The 20,857-nt window shown below is 41.9% G+C and overlaps 1 protein-coding gene across 2 annotated transcripts in view; it reads left to right on the forward strand.

The window, feature by feature from the left end:
- LRRC8D (leucine rich repeat containing 8 VRAC subunit D) overlaps positions 1-17,773 on the forward strand; it is a 123,643-nt gene extending 105,870 nt beyond the window's left edge. For both annotated transcript variants that reach the window (XM_042952727.1, XM_042952728.1), the window contains exon 3: positions 14,828-17,773. In XM_042952727.1, the coding sequence (XP_042808661.1) occupies positions 14,830-17,406 (2,577 nt within the window). In that variant the 5' untranslated portion in view covers positions 14,828-14,829 and the 3' untranslated portion in view covers positions 17,407-17,773. The remainder of the gene's footprint in view (positions 1-14,827) is intronic.
- The last annotated feature ends 3,084 nt before the right edge of the window (positions 17,774-20,857 follow it).

Consider the following 20,857-nt stretch of genomic DNA (forward strand, 5'->3'; position numbering starts at 1 on the left):
CTCCCAAACATTAAAATTTTTAAAAATTTAAAAAAAAAAAAAAAGAGTTGGATGCTCAACTGACTGAGCCACCCAGGTGCCCCTGTTTGTTTTTTTTACTAGTTCCTATTTTAATTTATTACAGAAAACAGGTTTAATTAGCACAAAAAAATCACAAGCTTTGACTATAGGATTCTTACAGTATTATATGCTGGCTTTCTCTTGATTATATTGCATATAGTGTTGTAGAGTACAGTGCATTATATGTATGTGTTCTCTAAATATAGATGAAGGCAGAACTATTTTTGGTTTTGAAATTGTGCTTCAACCCAGAAGTACAGTAAAAACATAGTTCCCAATCATCTGTATGTTGATAGCACTAAAGCAGTGTTTTTCAAACATTGCTTATAGATTTCATGCCCTAGCATGTGAGGGCTTATATTTCTTTTCACTTATATATAATCTGCTTACTTTTAAAAAGGATTTGGAAAAAAAAAAAAAAAAAAAAAAGAAATAAAGGATTCTGGAAGATGCGTGCAGGGGAAAAAGAAGATTTGAAGGGTTTAGGAAAACATGAAATCCTGTAAATGGATATAAAAGAACAGGCATATGAAACAATGAAGTAGAGAATTGAAAGAAATCTGGGGGTCATCCCTGACATCTTTCTCTCCTTTGCCTTCCTCACCCAGTCCATTAAGTCCGATTGTTACTTCTTCAGCTTGTTGGCTCATAAGTCATCCAGGCTACCGTCTCCGCCCCTTGTCCACCCACAGTCCAGTCTTCACCATCATCTGTTGCCCAGAGTAATCAGTAGCTGCTCTCCTAATCTCACGTCTTCCATCACTAGCCTTTCCCTGAGGCCCACAGCAATCTTTGAAAAGACACAATCCCGATTTTCACCCACCCCCCATCTCCAGCTCAGAACACATCAGTGGCTCCCTGCTGCCCTTAGTTTGATAACATCAGAAACTTCCCTATGGCTTACTGCAGGCTGCCTGCTGGCTGCCGACACCTCAGTTCCTCAGAGGCTCTTTCCTCATCTGGCCTAGCACCCCCGCACTCTGTCCACACCTGGCTCCACTCAGGACTTCTTCCTTGACCTTGCCAGCTGGAGGAAAAGCCCCTATTCACCTTCATGATGCCATGCAAGCAGGGGAAGGTCAGGATCTTCTGTTATCTGACACTGGGGAGCTGTCTTTAAGGAAAAGAACACAGAGTTAGAGATGGAAAAGTAGGTGCAGGACCTTGAAAGGGGCCTGTTAAAGCAAGGGGTCACAAAGCTTACTCTTCTCTCCCTGCAGGGCAAATCTGCCTGTCTGGTCCTCTGCTGCGTAGCTCCTCTCGGTTGACCATTTTGTATCTTCAATTCCATGAATAGTTGTCTCTCCTACACTGTGCGCTCTATGAGAAAGGAAATCTGTCCGGATGTGCTCACCAGAGTTTCTCCAGGAACTTACATCATGTTAACGCTTGAGTACACAGACCTCTTTCATGGATGGAGGGATGAGGGAGTGAATACGTAAACAAAGATTCAGGCCAAGGGTTAATGGTTATAATGCCTATATAAAATTTAGCTGAATTTCTTGGAAGCCACAGCTAAGTGGAGAACATCTGGATTCCATTGCTTTTACATGGGCACATCATGAAAGACAAACTTCTCTTATTACCTAGTAGTAAAGAATGTTTATAGGGTTCTTTATCCAAAATGCCTTATTCAACACGGTGAATAACAGCAGCAGCTCTCACTGAGCACTTACCATGTGCTAGGTACTTATTCAGCACTTTGACGTGTATTCTGACTGAAGTGTTTCTTGACTCCGGCAAACTGCGCACACAGTTAGATATGGGCAGAACATCTGCATCCAGTACATGGTCGGAAGGGCAGAAAACCTCAGGAGGACAGGGAGAAGGACAGTCAGGTTTTGGCAGCTTCATTGTCTCAGGGAGTCTGCCTCTCGCAGGCCCATTCCCGCGTGGCCTTTATATCACCTAGCTATGTGCTAAAATGGTGCCTCTTTACCTCTGTCCCAAAGTTCACACTGGCTTATCACCTGCCCTCCGTCAAGAATCAGACCTTGGTCTTATCTCCTGGTGAGGGCGTGCCCAAACCTACCTTTGTCTTCTTGTTTTTCTGCAGAATGTTTAATCATGAGCCAAACTGCATGGTCTATCAAAACGAGTTACCTTCAGAATAACCCGTTGAAAAGAGTTGTATAGTGTTGTCCATTTGGACTTTGAAGAACTCCTGTCAAAGCTGATTATGTTGACTTCGGCATGATTATATGTCACTGTCATTAACAGTATTTGGCTCATAGGTTCGGTGCCTTCTGTGCCCACTCCTAGAATGCTGTTATAGGTCCCCAGGATTCCGTCTTTTATTAATTTTTTTCCCGTGTCATGCCTGGGGACATGCAGGTAAAAGAAATTCTCCTCTTTAGGTTAGGACTTCAGATGCAAGTGGAGGAAGAAAAGGAGAGAGACAGATGAAACTTACAGTTCAGCCGCGATCATGAGCAACAGTTGTCTAACTCTGTGTTCATTTTTAGTCCTGATGGCTGGGGTCTCCTAATAAACTGCCAAGTAGCCTTTTAATAGTGTAGCTATACCTGAGTATCTGTTACTAACTTTGAGAAGTTCTCTCAGGGTTATTAAGATGAGCACTAGGCAAGGTACTCAGGTGCTTTCTAGCAGTCATGACTAAATCAGGAATAAGGACTGGTAGGCTCCCAGCTGTCTGTATGCACAGCAGATGTCCGTGGGTTTGTGGTGAGAAGGGCTTTCTGTCCTAAAGGTAACTGGAACAGAATGTGGCAAGACTTTCCAGGACCATGGAAAGGTACTAAGGGGATCAGGGAACTCCTTGATAGTTCACTCTCCTTCAGTCAGTCCCAGGCATGTGCCAGTCATACTCTGGAGAGGCAATATTAAAGGTGAGTAAACTTAAAAAGAAAATGGTCAGGGGTACCTAGGTGGCTCAGTCAGTTCAGCGTCTGATTTCGGCTCAGATCATGCTCTCACGGTTCATGGGTTCAAGACCCACATTGGGCTCAAGACTCGCATCGGGCTCTGTGCTGACACAGCTCAGAGCCTGAAGCCTGCTTCAGACTCTGTGTCTCCCTCTGTCTCTGCCCCTCTGCTGCTTGCACTCTGTCTCCCTCTCTCTCAAAATAAATAAACATTAAAAAATGAAAATCAAAAAAAGAAAAAAGAAAATGGTCAGTTTGGGCTAAGATGACTATCTTACAGGTGGGAAGAATTTAGAAAAGCAAACAGAACTCCCCTCAGAAATCCCACTGGCTGCCTCACAAACTGGATGAAGTTAGTGTTAAAAGCATTTGACCAAACACTTGTCGTTGAGCGGGATGGCTTTCTGTGGAGCCTTTATTGAGCTCCATTAGCTGTCGACTCTCTTTTTAGGGGCTAATCAAGCCATTACCATACCTCTTTGTTGGTGTTTCCTCTCAGCTGCTTTTTCAGTAAGGACAGCTACGAATTTTTCCTTACTTTTATTTCCCTTTTTATCCCCAGCACTTGTACCTAGCATATAGATACCTTGTAAATATTTGTTGAATGAAATGAAGTTTCTAGTAGAGAGTACACTAAGCGAGGTATGTAGGTACTAAAGGATTCGTGAAATTCTGGTGGCCTGAGTTCCTGGTCAAGGCAATGCTAGTGATAAATTGTGAAAGAAACTCTGATGTTGCCTAAAATGAAGTGTGGGAACCTTTGATTTCAAGATCTTTTTGTTCCACAAATAAGATCTCATTTTCTAGCTTTAAAACATGGGCCATGACTTTTATAATTAAGAGCTAGAAGAAAAAGCAAGAAAATACACAACAGTGTATTGGCACATTTTTTGTTAATTCCTAAGATATTTTGCCTTGGGTCTACTAAAATGTATTTAGAGTTATATTCCTTACCTTTGAAGTAGATTTTCTCTGTGAATAGCAGTACTGTAGAGAGAAACTCCAAATAAGTACTAAAATATACTTTTGTGTAAGTTTGAATTTGTAGCTCAGAAGTTCTGAATTTTCTAAAGTCCTCTTCTTTCAGTCGTTAAATGGATTTATTAAAAGCCTTTGGAGATTAGCAAAATGGGTGAATTTTGCCCCATGTGAAATTTGATTTTAGTAAGTTTTATATGGCAAGTGGTTTGTAAAATCAAGGGATGGGGTCCCTAAACATTTTTTTTCTTTCAATTATTTTTGGGGTATCTAGACCAAAGTCGTGTTAGGAGAAAACTCTTTTTTTAATTCTTTTCTTAAAAATTTCTCTCTCCCGGGGCGCCTGGGTGGCTTAGTCAGTTAAGCATCCGACTTCAGCTCAGGTCAGGATCTCAAGGTCTGTGAGTTCGAGAGCCCGTGTTGGGCTCTGTGCTGACAGATCAGAGCCTGGAGCCTGCTTAGGATTCTGTGTCCTGCCCCCCTCTCTTTCTGCCCCTCCCCCACTTGTGCTCTGTCTCACTCTGCCTCTCAACAATAAATAAATGTTTAAAAAAAATGTTTTTTTTTAAATTTCTTTCTCTCTGTCTCTCTCTGTCTCTCTTTTTTGAGAGCGTGCACAAGCCGGGAAGGGGCAGAAGGAGAGAGAATCTTAAACAGGCTCCATGCTCAGCCCAACATGGGGCTTGATTCTCAGCCAAAACCAAGAGTCAGGCGCACTCAACCCACTAAGCCATCCAGGTGCCCCTAAAGATTTTATTTTTAAGTAATTGCTACACCCAACATGGGGCTCGAATTCACAACCCCCAAAATCAAGGATCCCATGCTCTACCAACTGAACCAGCCAGGCACCCCAAAAGAAAACTATTTTTAAAAGAACATTTCTTATCGTAATCTTTTAAGAGGAAGTAACACTAAGTAAGTTGTATTTGTATATGGAATTACATCAGCTATAGAGTGTCTTGCATAATTATAATACCAAACCCTTAATATTTGTTAATACCATGTAACATCTGCAGTTAATACTTACATAATACCAGGGATACAGAGCTCTGAAAAAACTAAAACATTCTTTCTCTCTTGTTATGCATCTGAACCATTTATTTTCTTTAATAATATGAATTTTTGATGTCTGAATTGGGTGTGGCATGCGTGTGCATGCGTGTATACATACACTGCTGTGTCTACATGCACACTGGATATTGAGGAAGGGTTACTTGTAGTGATGATAGTTTATTACCTCTTTATGAACTTTAATTTGTTGTGCTTTGAGTTATTTCACTGAAGGATTTGAGAATTTGATCCTCAACAGTCTGAGTGTTCTCCCATTTGCCCAGTTTGGCCAAGAAAACTGACTGGGTTTTCATAGAACACAGTAGAAAGAAAATGAAAATTAGTATCTGATTGGACAGGAAACTCCTTCCTCTGTGAAAAATATATATATTAGGTTAATTAATTAAGCTCTTATGCTTCTTCCTACTCTACACTCTACATTAAATAACATTTGAGAACCGTTTGTATTCCTTTTAATAGGGGTGTTGAAGGCCTCCTCCTGGTGCAAATGGAATTAATTTTTAAAGTTTTAAATTAGGTGACCTTTTTTTTTCTGTTTTGATGCTGGGATTTTGCTGTATGTTAATAATAATCCCATTAATGTAAGTTTTCCAATAGACCCTAAGTTACCCATGTTTATACTGGTAATAAACATGAACAAAAAGCAACATTTGAATCCTGCTGTCTTTGGCATCAAAGTTACGCTCTTTCTAGTATAATTTGCCACTGCCTAATACAAGTAATTTCCATTGTAGGGCACCTGACTGGCACGCTCGGTGAAGCATGTGACTCTTGATCTCAGGGCTGTAAGTTTGAGCCCCACATTGGGTGTAGGGATTACTTAGAAATAAAATCTTAAGAAAAAATAAGTAATTTTAATTGAAATGTTTTTGAAAGAAATGAAGTTGAGTACAAAGTTATATTGTCATTTATTTCAGGATTATTTCTTTGTACATAGTGCTATATGCTTATTCAAAATTCAAGAAATTTACCTGATCATCTTCAGTTAAAGACTAATTAAAATGGACTTGCTTTTCCCCTGTGTGATCCTTTTTCCACACTCAGATTCAGCAGACATCTTTAGGGCTTCCTTTGTGTCAGACCCTAAAAACTGAGTTGTTTCCAATACATGCCCCTAAGAGATAGGTATTGTTGCCAAGATTTAATAGATGAGGTGTGGATGCTCAGTGAGGATAAGAAAAGTCCTAAAGATTTTTCTCCAGAACCAGTTCAATGTAATCAAATGCAATAGCAATCATTTTAGAACATATTTGAACCTAGAATGCAGCCTAGCTTGAATACCTACAATTAGGCTACAACCCTATCTAGTTTCACTATCCTGTTTCTGTTGAAAGGCAGTTGAGGGAGTAAAATAAACAAAGATTGAGGTCTGGCTTCTCAGTTTTAACAGCTCTACTGAGATATAATTCATATACCATACCATTCACCCAGTTAAGTATACAGTTCAGTGTTAGTATATTCACAAGGTTGTCCAATCTCATAGCTTCTAATTTTTGAGCCTGGCTATTGGTCATTGGTTTATTCCATTATTATTGGTCATACTTTCATGTAAGAAAATAGAATCGTGTATCGGAAAAGAATTTAGACTGAATCTTTTCTGATTCATCTTTGTTCAGCCAAAGTCCATTAACTTCCCTCTTTCACTTCTAGTACAAGAGCTTTCTCAATTTCCATGAGAAATGTTTGCTTACAGGAATGTTAAGCTGATTTTCACATGTACCATAAACAGAGAAGCCTTGGAATGTGAAATCCTCATCCTCGTAATGTAATTCTTTAAGTCCTTTACAAGACATATTATAAAGGAGAGCCCAAAGAATGTACTTACTTACTAAATGTGCCTTCCTTGGGTTAAAAAAATATCTGCTGATAACCATGTATACCCATTCTTTATTTTAAAATTTATTGGGGCGCCTGGGTGGCTCAGTCGGTTGAACGTCCGACTTCAGTTCAGGTCATGATCTCACAGTCTGTGAGTTCAAGCCCCGCATCGGGCTCTGTGCTGATGGCTCAGAGCCTGGAGCCTGCTTCCGATTCTGTGTCTCCCTCTCTCTCTGCCCCTTCCCTGCTCATGCTCCGTCTCTCTCTGTCTCAAAAATAAATAAAAACATTACGAAAAAAAAAATTTTTTTAATAAAATAAAATTTATTTATTTATTTTGAGAGAGAGAGTGCACACGAGGTGAGGAGGGGCAGAGAGGATGAGAGAGAATCCCAGGTGGGCTCTGTCAGCACAGAGCGCAATGCAGGGCTCAATCTCGTGAACCTTGAGATCATGACCTGAGCCAAAATCAAGAGTCAGATGCTTAAGTGACTGAGCCACCCAGACACCCCTGTGTATATCCATTTTGAGTCTTGATTCACTAAAGAGATCAAAGATACAGAAGTTACATACCGATCTTCTCTCTCATTGACTTGACTTTCACATGAGAAAGTCCTTGAAGATCATCATGTACTTAATACGCTATATTATAGGAGTATGTATTTCATATACTTTGTGTGCACTCGTGTATATGAAAAGCAACTTCTGTTTTCAAAGTGCTAACTGCGTTCTGGGGCAGTTAATGGTTGAAACACTCCCTGGGAGGTAGGAAGTTTTTACTAAGTTTTTGATGGGTAAAATAGGATAACAGATGCATTTATTGAAGCCCAGTGCTTGAGATAAGAGCTATCAAGAGGCTGACATTGCAGGAAAGTACTGGTTTCCTGCCCTATGGTCCAGGCACTTCCTTAAGACTGCATTTAAACCATCCATGCCTTGGTTTGTTTCTATCTCGTGACTTACCCGTAAAATGTGATATCTGTACAGGAGCATACTAGACTAATAATGGGATAACATTAGAATTATTTGTAGTTACTTTGTAGTTTCTGTAACAGATAATTCCCAATATCTCCACACCTTTGCACTGTTTCTTCTGTCAAAATTATATTTCCTCCCCTCCCCACCACCGCATGATGGTCCCCCTCCTTCTGATCTCAAGTTGGAAACCACCTCTCTGTGGAGCTCTCCCAGTTATCCCAGTTATCAGATGCAGACATGGGTTTGTCCTGTGCTGTTCCTCCTGTATTTTGTATTAACCCGGTCAGAGCAGTTTTCTTACAGTGTTGTAATAGCACACTTAATGCTTCTCATCCCCATTTGACTGGGAACTCCTTGGGGGCACAGACTGGGTTACGTTATCTCTGTATTCCCCTTGGCTGTGCCTGGCTCATGGTTTTCTTGAATTCTGAGTGAATGTCATGAAAGGTTATCTTAAGGAAGGTTATGATTACATAATTTCATTCCTCTGTCTCCTCAAAGCCAAAGACAGTGGTTGGCTCCCTCCTTCAGCAGCCAGCCGTTAGCCAACAGCACAGCCATTGGAGGACTGGGTGATGGAGAATGAGATTTGGAGATGAAAGATTCTGTTAGCTCTGTCACTTAATCAGCCCAGGGAGGTCATTTAAGCTTTTTGTGCCTCAGGTTTCTACATACTGTTGGGCAATAGCAGTGCCTAATTCACTGGGAGTTACTGTGAAAATCAACCAAGGAACTTTATAGAGAAGTAGTTTGCAAACTGCAAACACACAAAGTAAGGAAGAGAGGCAGGATAGTCTGCTAGAAGGAACATGCGGTTTGGCCCTAGATGAGATTTTTCAATCCAGACTCCACCGCTAATTATTTGACTTCCACAGCGTCACTCCTGCAAGCCTATTCCTCTGTCTGTCAGGGGAAAATAACAACACTTGAGCAGATGAGAGTAACGTTGTGAAGGTTAGATGGAATTTGGGCAGTGTTCCACTCGTGTTCCATCTGTGCACGTTCGACTGTTCCCAACCCCAGCTTTCGCACATTTCGCGCATTTTGCGCACCCTCTTTTCCGTAGCAGATTCGGTCTTTTGTACTCCAGGGAGAGGAATACTTCTCCCAGGCCAGGCAGGATAGTCAGTGAGAGGAGGCTGCCAGAAGGTTACGGGCTTCCCTGGCCTGTGACGCCAGCCAGCGGGTGTGTGCCTTGGGGTGGGCATAAGGCAAAGCCTCCGTCCGCTGTCACTGCACATCCGTGGAGCGGGGGTTTGTGCTGCAGCTTCTTTTCCTATTTCTTCTTGAAACTTTTTATTGACGTTAAAACATGTATACCTGAAAAGGCTTATGGCCTAAGTGTACGCATCGCATTTTATAAACTGGCCAGACCCATGTAACCAGACCATTCATTCGCATTGATGCCTGATACTTCACTTTGTGACTACCACATTTCACCTTTTCATTCTACCGGTGGTGGACATTTAGCTGGTGTCCACTTTAGGGCTATTGCAGAGAGTGCCGCTGGGAATGGCCTTGTACATGCCTTATGATGAAGATCTGTGTTTCTCATAGGTATGTAATTCACAGTGGAATTGCTGGGTCGTAGAATATGCATATGTCCCATTTTTGTAGATACTCACTCAAAAGTTTCCCGGTGTGGTTATGCCCATTTAACACCCCTGACAGCAGTGTTGAAGGGTTCTGAGTGTTCCACATCCTCACCAGCATTTGGTATTATCTGTCAGTTTAATTTTAGAAATTCTGGTGGATTTTATGATACTAGGTAGCATTTTGGAAGTAGAACTGTTCCTTCATCCTCCAGAACTTAAAACTCTGAACTTTCATACATTCATTTTCAGGAATGCATCCTGCACAAAAGCAGGGAATTATACCAGATACATAGCCCCCAGTATAGTGTTTGGTGTGTGGAAGGAAGATGGCAACATGACAGCTGCCATTATTACTCTCATCCTCATCATTGTCATCACCAAATGCCTTCTCTGTTCTTTAGAGGGGAGAGAACAGGTCACGGTGGATCAAAGGTGAATAATAAGGCACAGTCTGTACCCATAAGGAGCTCAACATCTGGATGAAGAGACAAACATTAGAAACATTATTATTAGACCATGTGACAGGAGTTTGGGGAAAGTTTGAGTTGGAACTTGAAGAATAGGAGTTCAACAGACAGGAAAAAGGGAGGTGGGCTGGAGGAAATGGCAGAGCCCCAGAACCCTTGGTGGGCAGTGGCAGAGAAGACAGCATGCTGGAGGAGGAGAGCCCACCCTTGCATGCCCGATCTCAGTTGTTCCGATGTCATCACCCTGGGGTGATGTGGGGGCTGAGCTAGTGACCATTCGGGGTCATTGTGAAGTTATAGTACTCTAATGCTCTGTCTTCTCCTTTTAGCTTTTTCTTCCTCCTCTGAGAAAGTGATCAACTTCCTCTTCTGTCTCGGGACTCCTGTCCTGAGTCTGAGCCCCAGGTGCTTTAAAACCACGGATGAAGCTTTAACAGCTACAGAATATCACTGGTTACAAGAATGCCATAGTTTCTTTACTTTGTGTTTTTAGCTATTTATTTTTATGTGGAAGCCTGACTTGTAGTTTTTATTCTTGTAGGCCTAAGTTGCAATGTGACAGTTAAGTTTAATAAAATGCTCTTCTGCCAATACCATGTGTAGATAGTTAATAAATGTCCTTGAGGAATTTTGAGGAGGAGGAGGAGGATGCTGAAGATGACCATCAAGAGCCATACAGTCTTTCCTTGATTAAGCACCTACTAGGTGGCAGGAATTGGCTGTATGGGAATAAGGAGGCTGGACATGGTCCCTGGCCCCGTTGAATTTTAAATCTAGTATGAGATCAAACAAGTAATCAGTCAGCCCACCACAGTGTGATAAGGGCTATTATGGGTAGAGGTACAGAGTCCTGTGCGACACATCAGAGAAGACTAGAGGTCAGGGAGGGCTTCCTAGAAAAGGTGACAGAAACCTGATAGCCTCATGAAGGGAAGTGGGAAGGAAGTAGAGGAAATAATGCGTGGGAGGTCCTACATACAGGGAAGAACGGCTGTTTGGAGAAACTGGAAGACGTTACCAACCTAGGGCATAGAGAATGTTGGGAGAAGAGGAGTTTTAACTGAAGGGCGAGCTGCAGGTGGGAGGTGGATTGAAGGAAGTCAAGAATGTGGCACACGGGGGCGCCTGGGTGGCTCACTCAGCCCAGATCATGATCCTGGGGTCGTAGGATTATGCCATGTCAGACTCTACTCTGCACATGGGTCCTGCTTTGGATTCCCTGTCTCCCTCTCCCTTTGGCCCTGTCCCCTGCTTGCTCACGCTCTCTCTCTCTCTCTCTCTCTCGCTCTCTCTCAAATTAAAAAAAAAATAATGGAGGCAGATAGAAAAAGACAGACATCATATGATTTCATTTATATGTGGAAACTAAAAAACAAAATGAAAAACAGAAAAATAGACTCAGAAATGCAAGAACAAATAGATGATTGCCAGAGGGGAGTGGCTGAGCAGGGATGACTGAAATAGGTGAAGGAGATTAGGGAGTATAACTTCAACTTATAAAATAAGTCACAGGGATGAAAAATACAATGTAGGATATATAGTCAATAATATTGTAATAGCTGGGGCACCTGGGTGGGTCGGTTAAGTGTCCAACTCTTGATTTGGGCTCAGGTCATGATCTCACGTTTCATGGGATCAAGCCCCACATTGGGCTCCGTGCTGATGGCACAGTCTGTTTGGGATGCTCTTCCTCTCCATCTCTCTCCGCCCCTCCCCTGCTCACGCTCTCTCTCTCTCTCTCTCAAAATAAATAAACATTAAAAAAAAAAACCCACAATAATATTGTAATAGCATTGTCTGGTGACAGATGGTAACTACACTTAACCATGGTGAACATTCCGTAATGTATGTAATTGTTGACTCCCTATCTTATACGCCTGAAACTAATAGAGCATTTAGTGTCAACTCTACTTCTGTAACAATAATTAAATAATAAGTAGATAAAAGACTGGAGGCAGAGAAGTAACCAGTATTCTCAGCAGGGTGACTTTCAAAATTCCCTTCTCCCCTCCGTCCTCCAACCCAAACATCCTGACTCCTTTAGAGCCCAATACAGCTATTTGAAGAGTAAAGAAAAATCTTACTAGAAAGAAGTGTTTTGTGCAAAAAATATATATATATTTTTTTCTATCAGTTATACTGATGGCCCTTTAAGACCATCGTCCCTGGGTGTGACCATATGATGTTCTTTGCCAGGAAGAAACTTTGTGAGCTGTGTTCTGCAGTCTCTGTATGTGAAGTAAGAGCCGTTCCATAGCCTGTGGCTCGGTGCTGTGATTTGTGCATCCTCTACAGGGACCAGAGAGCTCAATGTGACACGTGGGTGAACAGTTTCTCATTTAGTGTGGCCCACTGTGCATTGCAATAATCTTGCTTTTTGCTTAAATTCCCAGCCACTCACAAAACTGTAGACACACACAAGATACAAGAGCTCAGAATAAAAGGATTCCAGTGGGGATGTTGTCTCCCACTTCCTTGATCATTTTTTTAATAAAGACTGGGTGCCAGTCATTTCATACTTAAGCCCTTGAAATCTAGAAATGTGATTTCTACCAATTTTCACAAAATAAAAGTAAATAGTCTGGCTGTATTTGGGGTTCTTGGGCTTATGTTTACCTGATTAAATAAAAGACATTTCACTTTAAAAAAGCAAAACAAAACTGCAGGGGTGTCTGGGTGGCTCAGTCAGTTGAGCATCCGACTGTCAATTACTGTTCAGGTTGTGGTCCCAGGGTCGTGGAATCGAGCTCCGAATCAGGTTCTGCACTGAGCTTGGAGCCTTATTAAGAGATATTTTCCCTCTCTCTCTCTCTCTCTCTCTCTCTCTCTCTCTCTCTCCCCACCCCCCCCCCGCCCTATTCTTGCTTGTGTGCACGTACTTTTAAACAAACAAGGGGCACCTCAGTGGTTCAGTGGGCCCATTCCCACTACTTGCATCTGACTTAAGCATCTGACTTCGGCTCAGGTCACGATCTTGCAGTTCATGGGATCAAGCCCCACATCAGGCTTTGTGCTGACAGCTCAGAGCCTGGAACCTGCTTCCAATTCGGTGTCTCCCTCACTCTCTGCTCCTGTCCCACTCATGCTCTGTCTCTCAAAAATAAATGTTAAAAAATAATTTAAAAACAAACCAAAAAACCACAACAACTCCAAATATGAGAATTGCTGTTACAATTGAATAGATATTCATTGTATTTTATTGAGAAAAATTACGTGACTCCTCTGTACAGTACCAGATATGTGGAGAGAAAAAATAAGGTATGGCCCATCCCAACTCTCAGAGATTTACTCTACAACAGAGAGAACAAGCAGAATCAAAGTACTGATATCATCCAAGGGAGACACCAGTAACCTGTCATGTAACAGTATTTCCTGCCACAGTCAGAGTCAGCCTCAGAATCCTTTTCAACACAGCATACCAGGCAACTTTTGTAAGATAAAAATGTTTCTTCCTTTATTTAAAAAAATAATGTATAATGTATTCCCAGAACTTTAGGTATTCACCTGGCCTTTTATCTTTTTGTTTTTTACTAACTTCTCAAAGAAATAAGTCATTTTATATATGAACGTTGGAACCTGAGAGCATCTCGAGAAAGTAGAATATAGTAAAGTTCCTTTTCAAGAAGTTTCAACTTCCAGCGGTGCCTGGGTGGCTCAGTCGATTAAGCATCTGACTCTTGATTTCAGCTCAGGTCATCAGCTCAGGGTCATGAAATCAAGCTCCAAGTTGAGCTCTGAAATGAGCGTGGAGCCTGCTTTTAAGATTCTCTCTCTCCCTCTGTCTTTGCCCCTCCCTCCCTCTCTCTAAAATAATAAGAAATAAAATAAATTGAAACTTCAAATTCAAGAAGATAAACACCTGTTTCACATATATGATTACAGAAACCCATTCCCACTACTTGCCCTATAAACATTGTGTTTTTCTTGGTTACTTCCAGGATGATTGTCCTTGGTACTTTGACTCTTTGTATAGTTTCAAGACTGTAAAGCTGCCAGCTGTCAGTGAATGGTGACCACATTTTCAGGTGTCCTGGTGCTGGAATTCCCTTCATTGCTTCTGGGCTCACCCACATTGGTGGAGAGATCAAAGGTCTTACTGGGCCTGACCTATTTGGTGTCATGTCACTGATCATTCCACCTGTGTCTTTGACCCTCTTCTCCTTCCACATGCTTTCCACAGGTGCTGTATCCAAGGCCATAGTTTCAGTTTACATATATTGATAAATCCCAAGTATGTATAGTAAGATTTCTCTTAAACTCTGGACCCTTAATTTCAACTGTCTGTGGCACATTTCCACCAGAGTGATAAGAGCTTTATAGTCCTTACTTAATCTGAGCTTTCCGAATAACCCTTAGAAGTAAACATCCCCAGGCTTGGAGAAGCACACCATTCACCATTCATAAACAGTAAGCCTGAGTCTGGTACACAGGCTATCTAGAAGTTAATAGTGTACACGGACCATTCCATTTTGGCTTGAACAAAATAGAAGTCATCTCACTCCTCTCCCTAAAACTCCAGTCTTAACCTTAAATCAATCCAGTCCACAGCAAATACCATCTTGTTCTCATATCCTTCTTCATGGTCCAGGAAGTTACAAGACTTTTTCAGTTCTGTCCCTAAAATAGTTCTCAAACTGCCCCCGCTCCTGCCTCCGTTTCTACTCTAACCCTTGTAGACCTTCAGCAAAGTGTTGTAATTTCTTACCTAGTAGGCATTCTTATTATTCCTCTCCCATTTTTTTCTCTTCTCTTGGGCTAGGAGAGAAAAGCTACAACAGACCGCGATTTTTCTCATATATGTTCGTTCCTTTTAGTTTATTTACTACTATACCTATCTTGGATTAAAAGCTAGGATGTGGATGAGAAAACTTTACTTTGGTGCAAGTAAAGTGTTGGGTTTTATCTTGTTTTGTATTCTACTTAATGTTTTCACTTGTATCTTTGTAATAAAGTCTTTCGTTTCCTTGTTTTCTAGGAATGTTTACCCTTGCGGAAGTTGCTTCACTTAATGACATTCAACCAACTTACCGAATCCTGAAACCATGGTGGGACGTGTTTATGGATTACCTGGCTGTCGTTATGTTGATGGTAGCCATCTTTGCGGGAACCATGCAACTTACCAAAGATCAGGTGGTCTGCTTGCCGGTATTGCCATCTCCTGTAAATTCAAAGGCACACACCCCACCGGGAAATGCCGACGTTACCACCAATATCCCCAAGATGGAAGCAGCCACTGACCAAGACCAAGATGGGCGGACGACAAGTGACATTTCCTTTGGCACATCTGCTGTGACACCTGACATACCTCTCAGAGCCACATACCCTCACACAGATTCGACAGTTTCAAATCAGGAGACAAAGAAAGAGAAGAAGGATCCAACAGGCCGAAAAACAAACTTGGATTTTCAGCAATACGTATTTATTAATCAGATGTGTTACCATCTGGCCCTTCCGTGGTATTCTAAGTACTTTCCATACCTTGCTCTTATACATACTATTATTCTCATGGTCAGTAGCAACTTTTGGTTCAAATATCCAAAAACATGCTCAAAGGTAGAACATTTTGTTTCAATATTAGGAAAGTGCTTTGAGTCTCCGTGGACTACTAAAGCGTTGTCTGAGACAGCGTGCGAAGACTCGGAGGAAAACAAGCAGAGAATAACAGGTGCCCAGACTCTACCAAAGCATGTGTCTACCAGCAGTGATGAAGGGAGCCCCAGTGCCAGTACCCCGATGATCAACAAAACAGGCTTCAAATTTTCAGCCGAGAAGCCTGTGATCGAAGTCCCCAGCATGACCATCCTTGATAAAAAAGATGGGGAGCAGGCCAAAGCCCTGTTTGAGAAAGTAAGGAAGTTCCGTGCTCACGTGGAAGACAGTGACTTGATCTATAAGCTCTACGTGGTCCAAACATTTATCAAAACAGCCAAATTCATTTTTATCCTCTGCTATACCGCAAACTTTGTCAACGCAATCAGCTTTGAACACGTCTGCAAGCCCAAAGTGGAGCACCTGACTGGTTACGAGGTATTTGAGTGCACCCACAATATGGCTTACATGCTGAAAAAGCTTCTCATCAGTTACATATCCATTATTTGTGTTTATGGTTTTATCTGCCTCTACACTCTCTTCTGGTTATTCAGGATACCTTTAAAGGAATATTCTTTTGAAAAAGTCAGAGAAGAGAGCAGCTTCAGTGACATTCCAGATGTCAAGAATGATTTTGCGTTCCTTCTACACATGGTAGACCAATATGACCAGCTGTATTCGAAGCGCTTTGGTGTGTTCTTGTCGGAAGTCAGTGAAAATAAACTTAGGGAAATCAGTTTGAACCATGAGTGGACGTTTGAAAAACTCAGGCAGCACGTGTCCCGCAACGCCCAGGACAAGCAGGAGCTGCATCTGTTTATGCTGTCAGGCGTGCCTGATGCTGTCTTTGACCTCACAGACCTGGATGTGCTCAAACTTGAACTGATTCCGGAAGCTAAAATTCCCGCTAAGATTTCTCAGATGACTAACCTCCAAGAGCTTCACCTCTGCCACTGCCCTGCAAAAGTGGAACAGACTGCTTTTAGCTTTCTCCGAGATCACTTGAGATGCCTTCACGTGAAGTTCACCGATGTGGCAGAAATTCCTGCCTGGGTATATTTGCTCAAAAACCTTCGAGAGTTGTACTTGATAGGCAATTTGAACTCTGAAAACAATAAGATGATCGGACTCGAATCTCTCCGAGAGTTGCGGCACCTTAAGATTCTCCACGTGAAGAGTAACTTGACCAAAGTTCCCTCCAACATTACAGATGTGGCTCCGCATCTTACAAAGTTAGTCATTCACAATGACGGCACTAAACTCTTGGTACTGAACAGCCTTAAGAAAATGATGAATGTCGCCGAGCTCGAACTTCAGAACTGTGAGCTGGAGAGAATTCCCCATGCTATTTTCAGCCTCTCAAATTTGCAGGAACTGGATTTAAAATCGAATAACATACGCACAATTGAGGAGATCATCAGTTTCCAGCATTTAAAACGACTGACATGTTTAAAATTATGGCATAATAAGATTGCCACCATTCCTCCCTCCATCACCCACGTCAAAAACTTGGAGTCACTTTATTTCTCTAACAACAAGCTCGAATCCTTACCGGTGGCAGTGTTCAGTTTACAGAAACTCAGATGCTTAGACGTGAGCTACAACAACATTTCGGCGATTCCCATAGAAATAGGATTGCTTCAGAACCTGCAGCATTTGCATATCACCGGGAACAAAGTGGACATTCTGCCAAAACAGTTGTTCAAATGCGTGAAGTTGAGGACTTTGAATCTGGGGCAAAACTGCATCACCTTCCTCCCCGAGAAGATTGGTCAGCTCTCCCAGCTCACTCAGCTGGAGCTGAAGGGCAACTGCTTGGACCGCCTGCCAGCCCAGCTGGGCCAGTGTCGCCTGCTCAAGAAAAGCGGGCTTGTTGTAGAAGACCATCTTTTTGACACCCTGCCACTCGAAGTCAAAGAAGCATTGAATCAAGACATAAATATTCCCTTCGCGAATGGGATCTGAACTGAGGTGATACGTGCACATCCGTGTGCAGGAACCACTTCCTAGATTGCAAACACTCACGTACAAGTTATTGCAAGATAATGCATTTTAGGAGTAGATACATCTTTAAAAATAAAACACAGAGAGGACGCATAGAAGGCTGATAGAAGACATAACTGAATGTTCCATGTTTGTAGTGTTTTCAGGCATTCCTTTCCAGATCTTTTCTCTTTTCTTTTTTTCTTTTGGGGAAAGGGAAGGAACGATTATAATCACTAATCTTGGTTTCTTTTTAAATTGTTTGTAACTTGGATGCTGCCGCTACTGAATGTTTACAAATTGCTTGCCTGCTAAAGTAAATGATTAAATTGGCATTTTTCTTACTCTACCACCTTTTGGGAGGTGTCTTGATTTACTTTGCTTGACCGATGCAATATTGCTTTAACTCAGACCACTTAAAGACACATCGGGTCCCAACTTGTAAATGTAGATTTGCTGAAATACTGATTTCCTTCCTGTTTTAATTTAAAGTGCCTCAGATAAGCACTTCTTATAATACTGGGCTAGGGCTACTGCTTCTGAGAATCCCATTTTATAGATTTTATACTCTTGGAGGCCTGGAACACGATAAAGGTGTGTAGACTTTCAGTTTGTGGGGCGGGGGGGGGCATTATTTAAAAAAAATAACAAGGAAAAGTAAAATAACATCCCCCTTACTAGTGGCTATTTTTCTATAGTCTGGAGTTTGGATTATGAAATACATTTTTCTACCAATACTATAAGGTTGCCAATGAATAGAAAATGATTTTTGTAAAAATTAATTACAACCAGGACAAAAATTATAATGGCTTAATGATTAATACTTTTCAGTATATCAGGAGCACCTGGGTGGCACAGTTGGTTGAACGTCAGACTCTTGATTTTAGCTCAGGTCATGATCTCACGGTTCTTAGAGTCAAGCCCACATTGGGCTCCACACTGACAGCACAGAGGCTGCTTAGGATTCTCTCTCCCTGTCTCTCTCTCTGTCCCTCTCCCCTGAATCTCAAAATAAATAAACATTATTTTTAATCTTGAAAAAAACTTTGCAATGTATGAATATTTGGACGATAACACAAAATCAAGGATCATTAATTTCTTGCCCTTTTCACTGTTGCGGGGGAAAACGGGACTTAAAGTTCATTAAATTGGAAAACTGACTTTCCCTATTGATTTCAGTGACAAGCTGTATTTCCTGTGTTTGTCTGCACCTAGGAGGGGTCATGTCCAAGGAAATGCTGGCAGAATGTACTTTTTGGATGATGGTTTTCCTTCTTTAACCTACAAAGTGTACAGAAATTCGCTGCCATCTGTTTAGGTATTGGTCAGCAGGTGTTTCTTAGCCTTTCTACAGGGGTGTTTTTTCAAGAGAAGAGGATTGTTTGACATTCCTGATGACAAAATAATGTCCTCTCTAGACAAGACTGGACTCATCTAGTAAGATACTGGAGGGGCCTGGCTGGCTCAGACAGAAGAGCATGTGACTCTTGATCTCGAGGTCGTGAGTTCAAGCCCCACTTTGGATATAGAGATTACTAAAAATAAATGAACTTAAAAAGAAACTGGACATTCTCTTGTCACACTTTAGCGTGAATTGAAGGATTTTGCAGAGAATGTGAAAATATGGACTCACATCCTTGCTTTTCCTCCCCAAACTGGTCTCAGAGTACTGGCCCGTTGCAAGTGGTGATGAATCTTTGTTGGCTGTAGACTTACAAATACTCTGGGAAGTGTTACCACTAATAGAGAAAGCCTTGTCCTCTCTGGCTGCCTTAGGAACTGACCCTATCTCCAGCATCCCAGCCACTGTCTCTCTTCCTAAAAGACAAGTGTATAAAATCCCAGGTTCAGAAAATCAAAGGACAAGGGCAAATTTGGGATATATAAGCCATTTGTCTTCCATATACGCACCTTTGATTTCTCTACTATGCACCTAGCCAGCCCAGGGAACTGGGAATTCACTGCTGGAACGAGTCAAAGTCCCTGGCTACTGCAGCTTTTTAGCAAAGTGAGGAAGAGAATACTAATAATGCCAGTTATACAAATGATTAATTATAATTGTAATCTAGAAGGTGTGCAGAATCTACGTGAATGAATTACGGCTGGGAGAGGTAACACTTAAAGAGGAGCTTCAGGGAGGTTTTGTACCCATCAACTCTGCCTGTAAACAGACGTTTCCTTCCCACCGGCCACATAGGGCACTATCCTCCCTGCATAGTAATGCCACCAGCAGACTATGGGCACAGCATTTTTAGAAGGATGCCTCATAATCTTGCTTGTGAGGTGAACAGGCCAGATCTCAACGATCCTTGCTTTATGGACTAGGAAACTTGCTTTCCTTTCTTAAAACAAGTGTATGTTATTTTGAAGGTCATAAATGGCAAGACACCCCCTGGTCACCGTGCTCTGCAGAGAGGTCTTCTGTAGGAACCAGTCTGTGACACTCCCAAGCTTGACAGCTGGCCCTGGCCCGTGGGTACCCGTTTCCTAATCAATACTTGAGGTTCAGTCGCTTAGAACTGATTGGTGTTACATGCCTTCAAACATACCCAAACTTCTATTGACTTTATCAGCCCTTAATGATTTCCTTGAACTCTGAAGAGTTCATGGTCCATTGATTTAAGTGCCTCATTCCTTGCCACTGTTTGCACGTAGCAATATTTTAAGAGAGGTTTCCCAAGAAATGCTGATTCATCTTGCAAACTTTAAATATACAGGATCTTGGAGTCTCAACAAAACAACAAATGAGATGATGAAATATACTGTCAGTCCATGTGTCTTCACAAATTTACGTTGCCACCGCATGTACCAGACATGGGAGAAAAACAAGTTAGAATGTACGACTTTTGGCTTACCAGTATTTTCATTTCTTTTTCCAAAGCCCCTTGAGCACCATTTGGAGAGAATTCATTTAAAGAAACTTTCAATATTCCATGTCTGTGTGAGTCCCACAAAGTCTGAGGTTTACTAGTGCCTGTTTGACCCCCCTCCCCCCACTTTCAGTTGGCTCAACGGAGAAAACTGGCTTTTTGGGGGATTCAGAATGAGCTGAAATTGTCACAGGGACCTCAGTCTTTGTAGTGGAGATTTAGCAATTTAATAATAGGTAGAAAGAGTTCATTCTGTAAAAGTCCTGGCCCACAGTTCCTGCCCATTTGACATTTTTCATAGATAAAGGGAAAAGTCTTACATTTTATTGCTAGCACTTTCTCTGACTGCCCCCTCTGAACTCAGAGGCAACCAGCAACTAAACCCGAAGTTGCTGATGGCAGTGAACTCCAAAGTGCCCTTGATACCCACGCCCAGTAGCTGTTTCCATTCACCTTGCTGAATAAAAGCCAGAGTGCTGGCCTCTCACTAGGATTTCTGGCACCACTTGGCCAGTAATTCATTACAATAAAATGGTCTCTTTATCAACTGAATCCCCAAACAA

This window comes from Panthera leo, chromosome C1 (genome assembly GCF_018350215.1).
Source record: "Panthera leo isolate Ple1 chromosome C1, P.leo_Ple1_pat1.1, whole genome shotgun sequence".
Lineage (NCBI taxonomy): Eukaryota > Metazoa > Chordata > Mammalia > Carnivora > Felidae > Panthera > Panthera leo.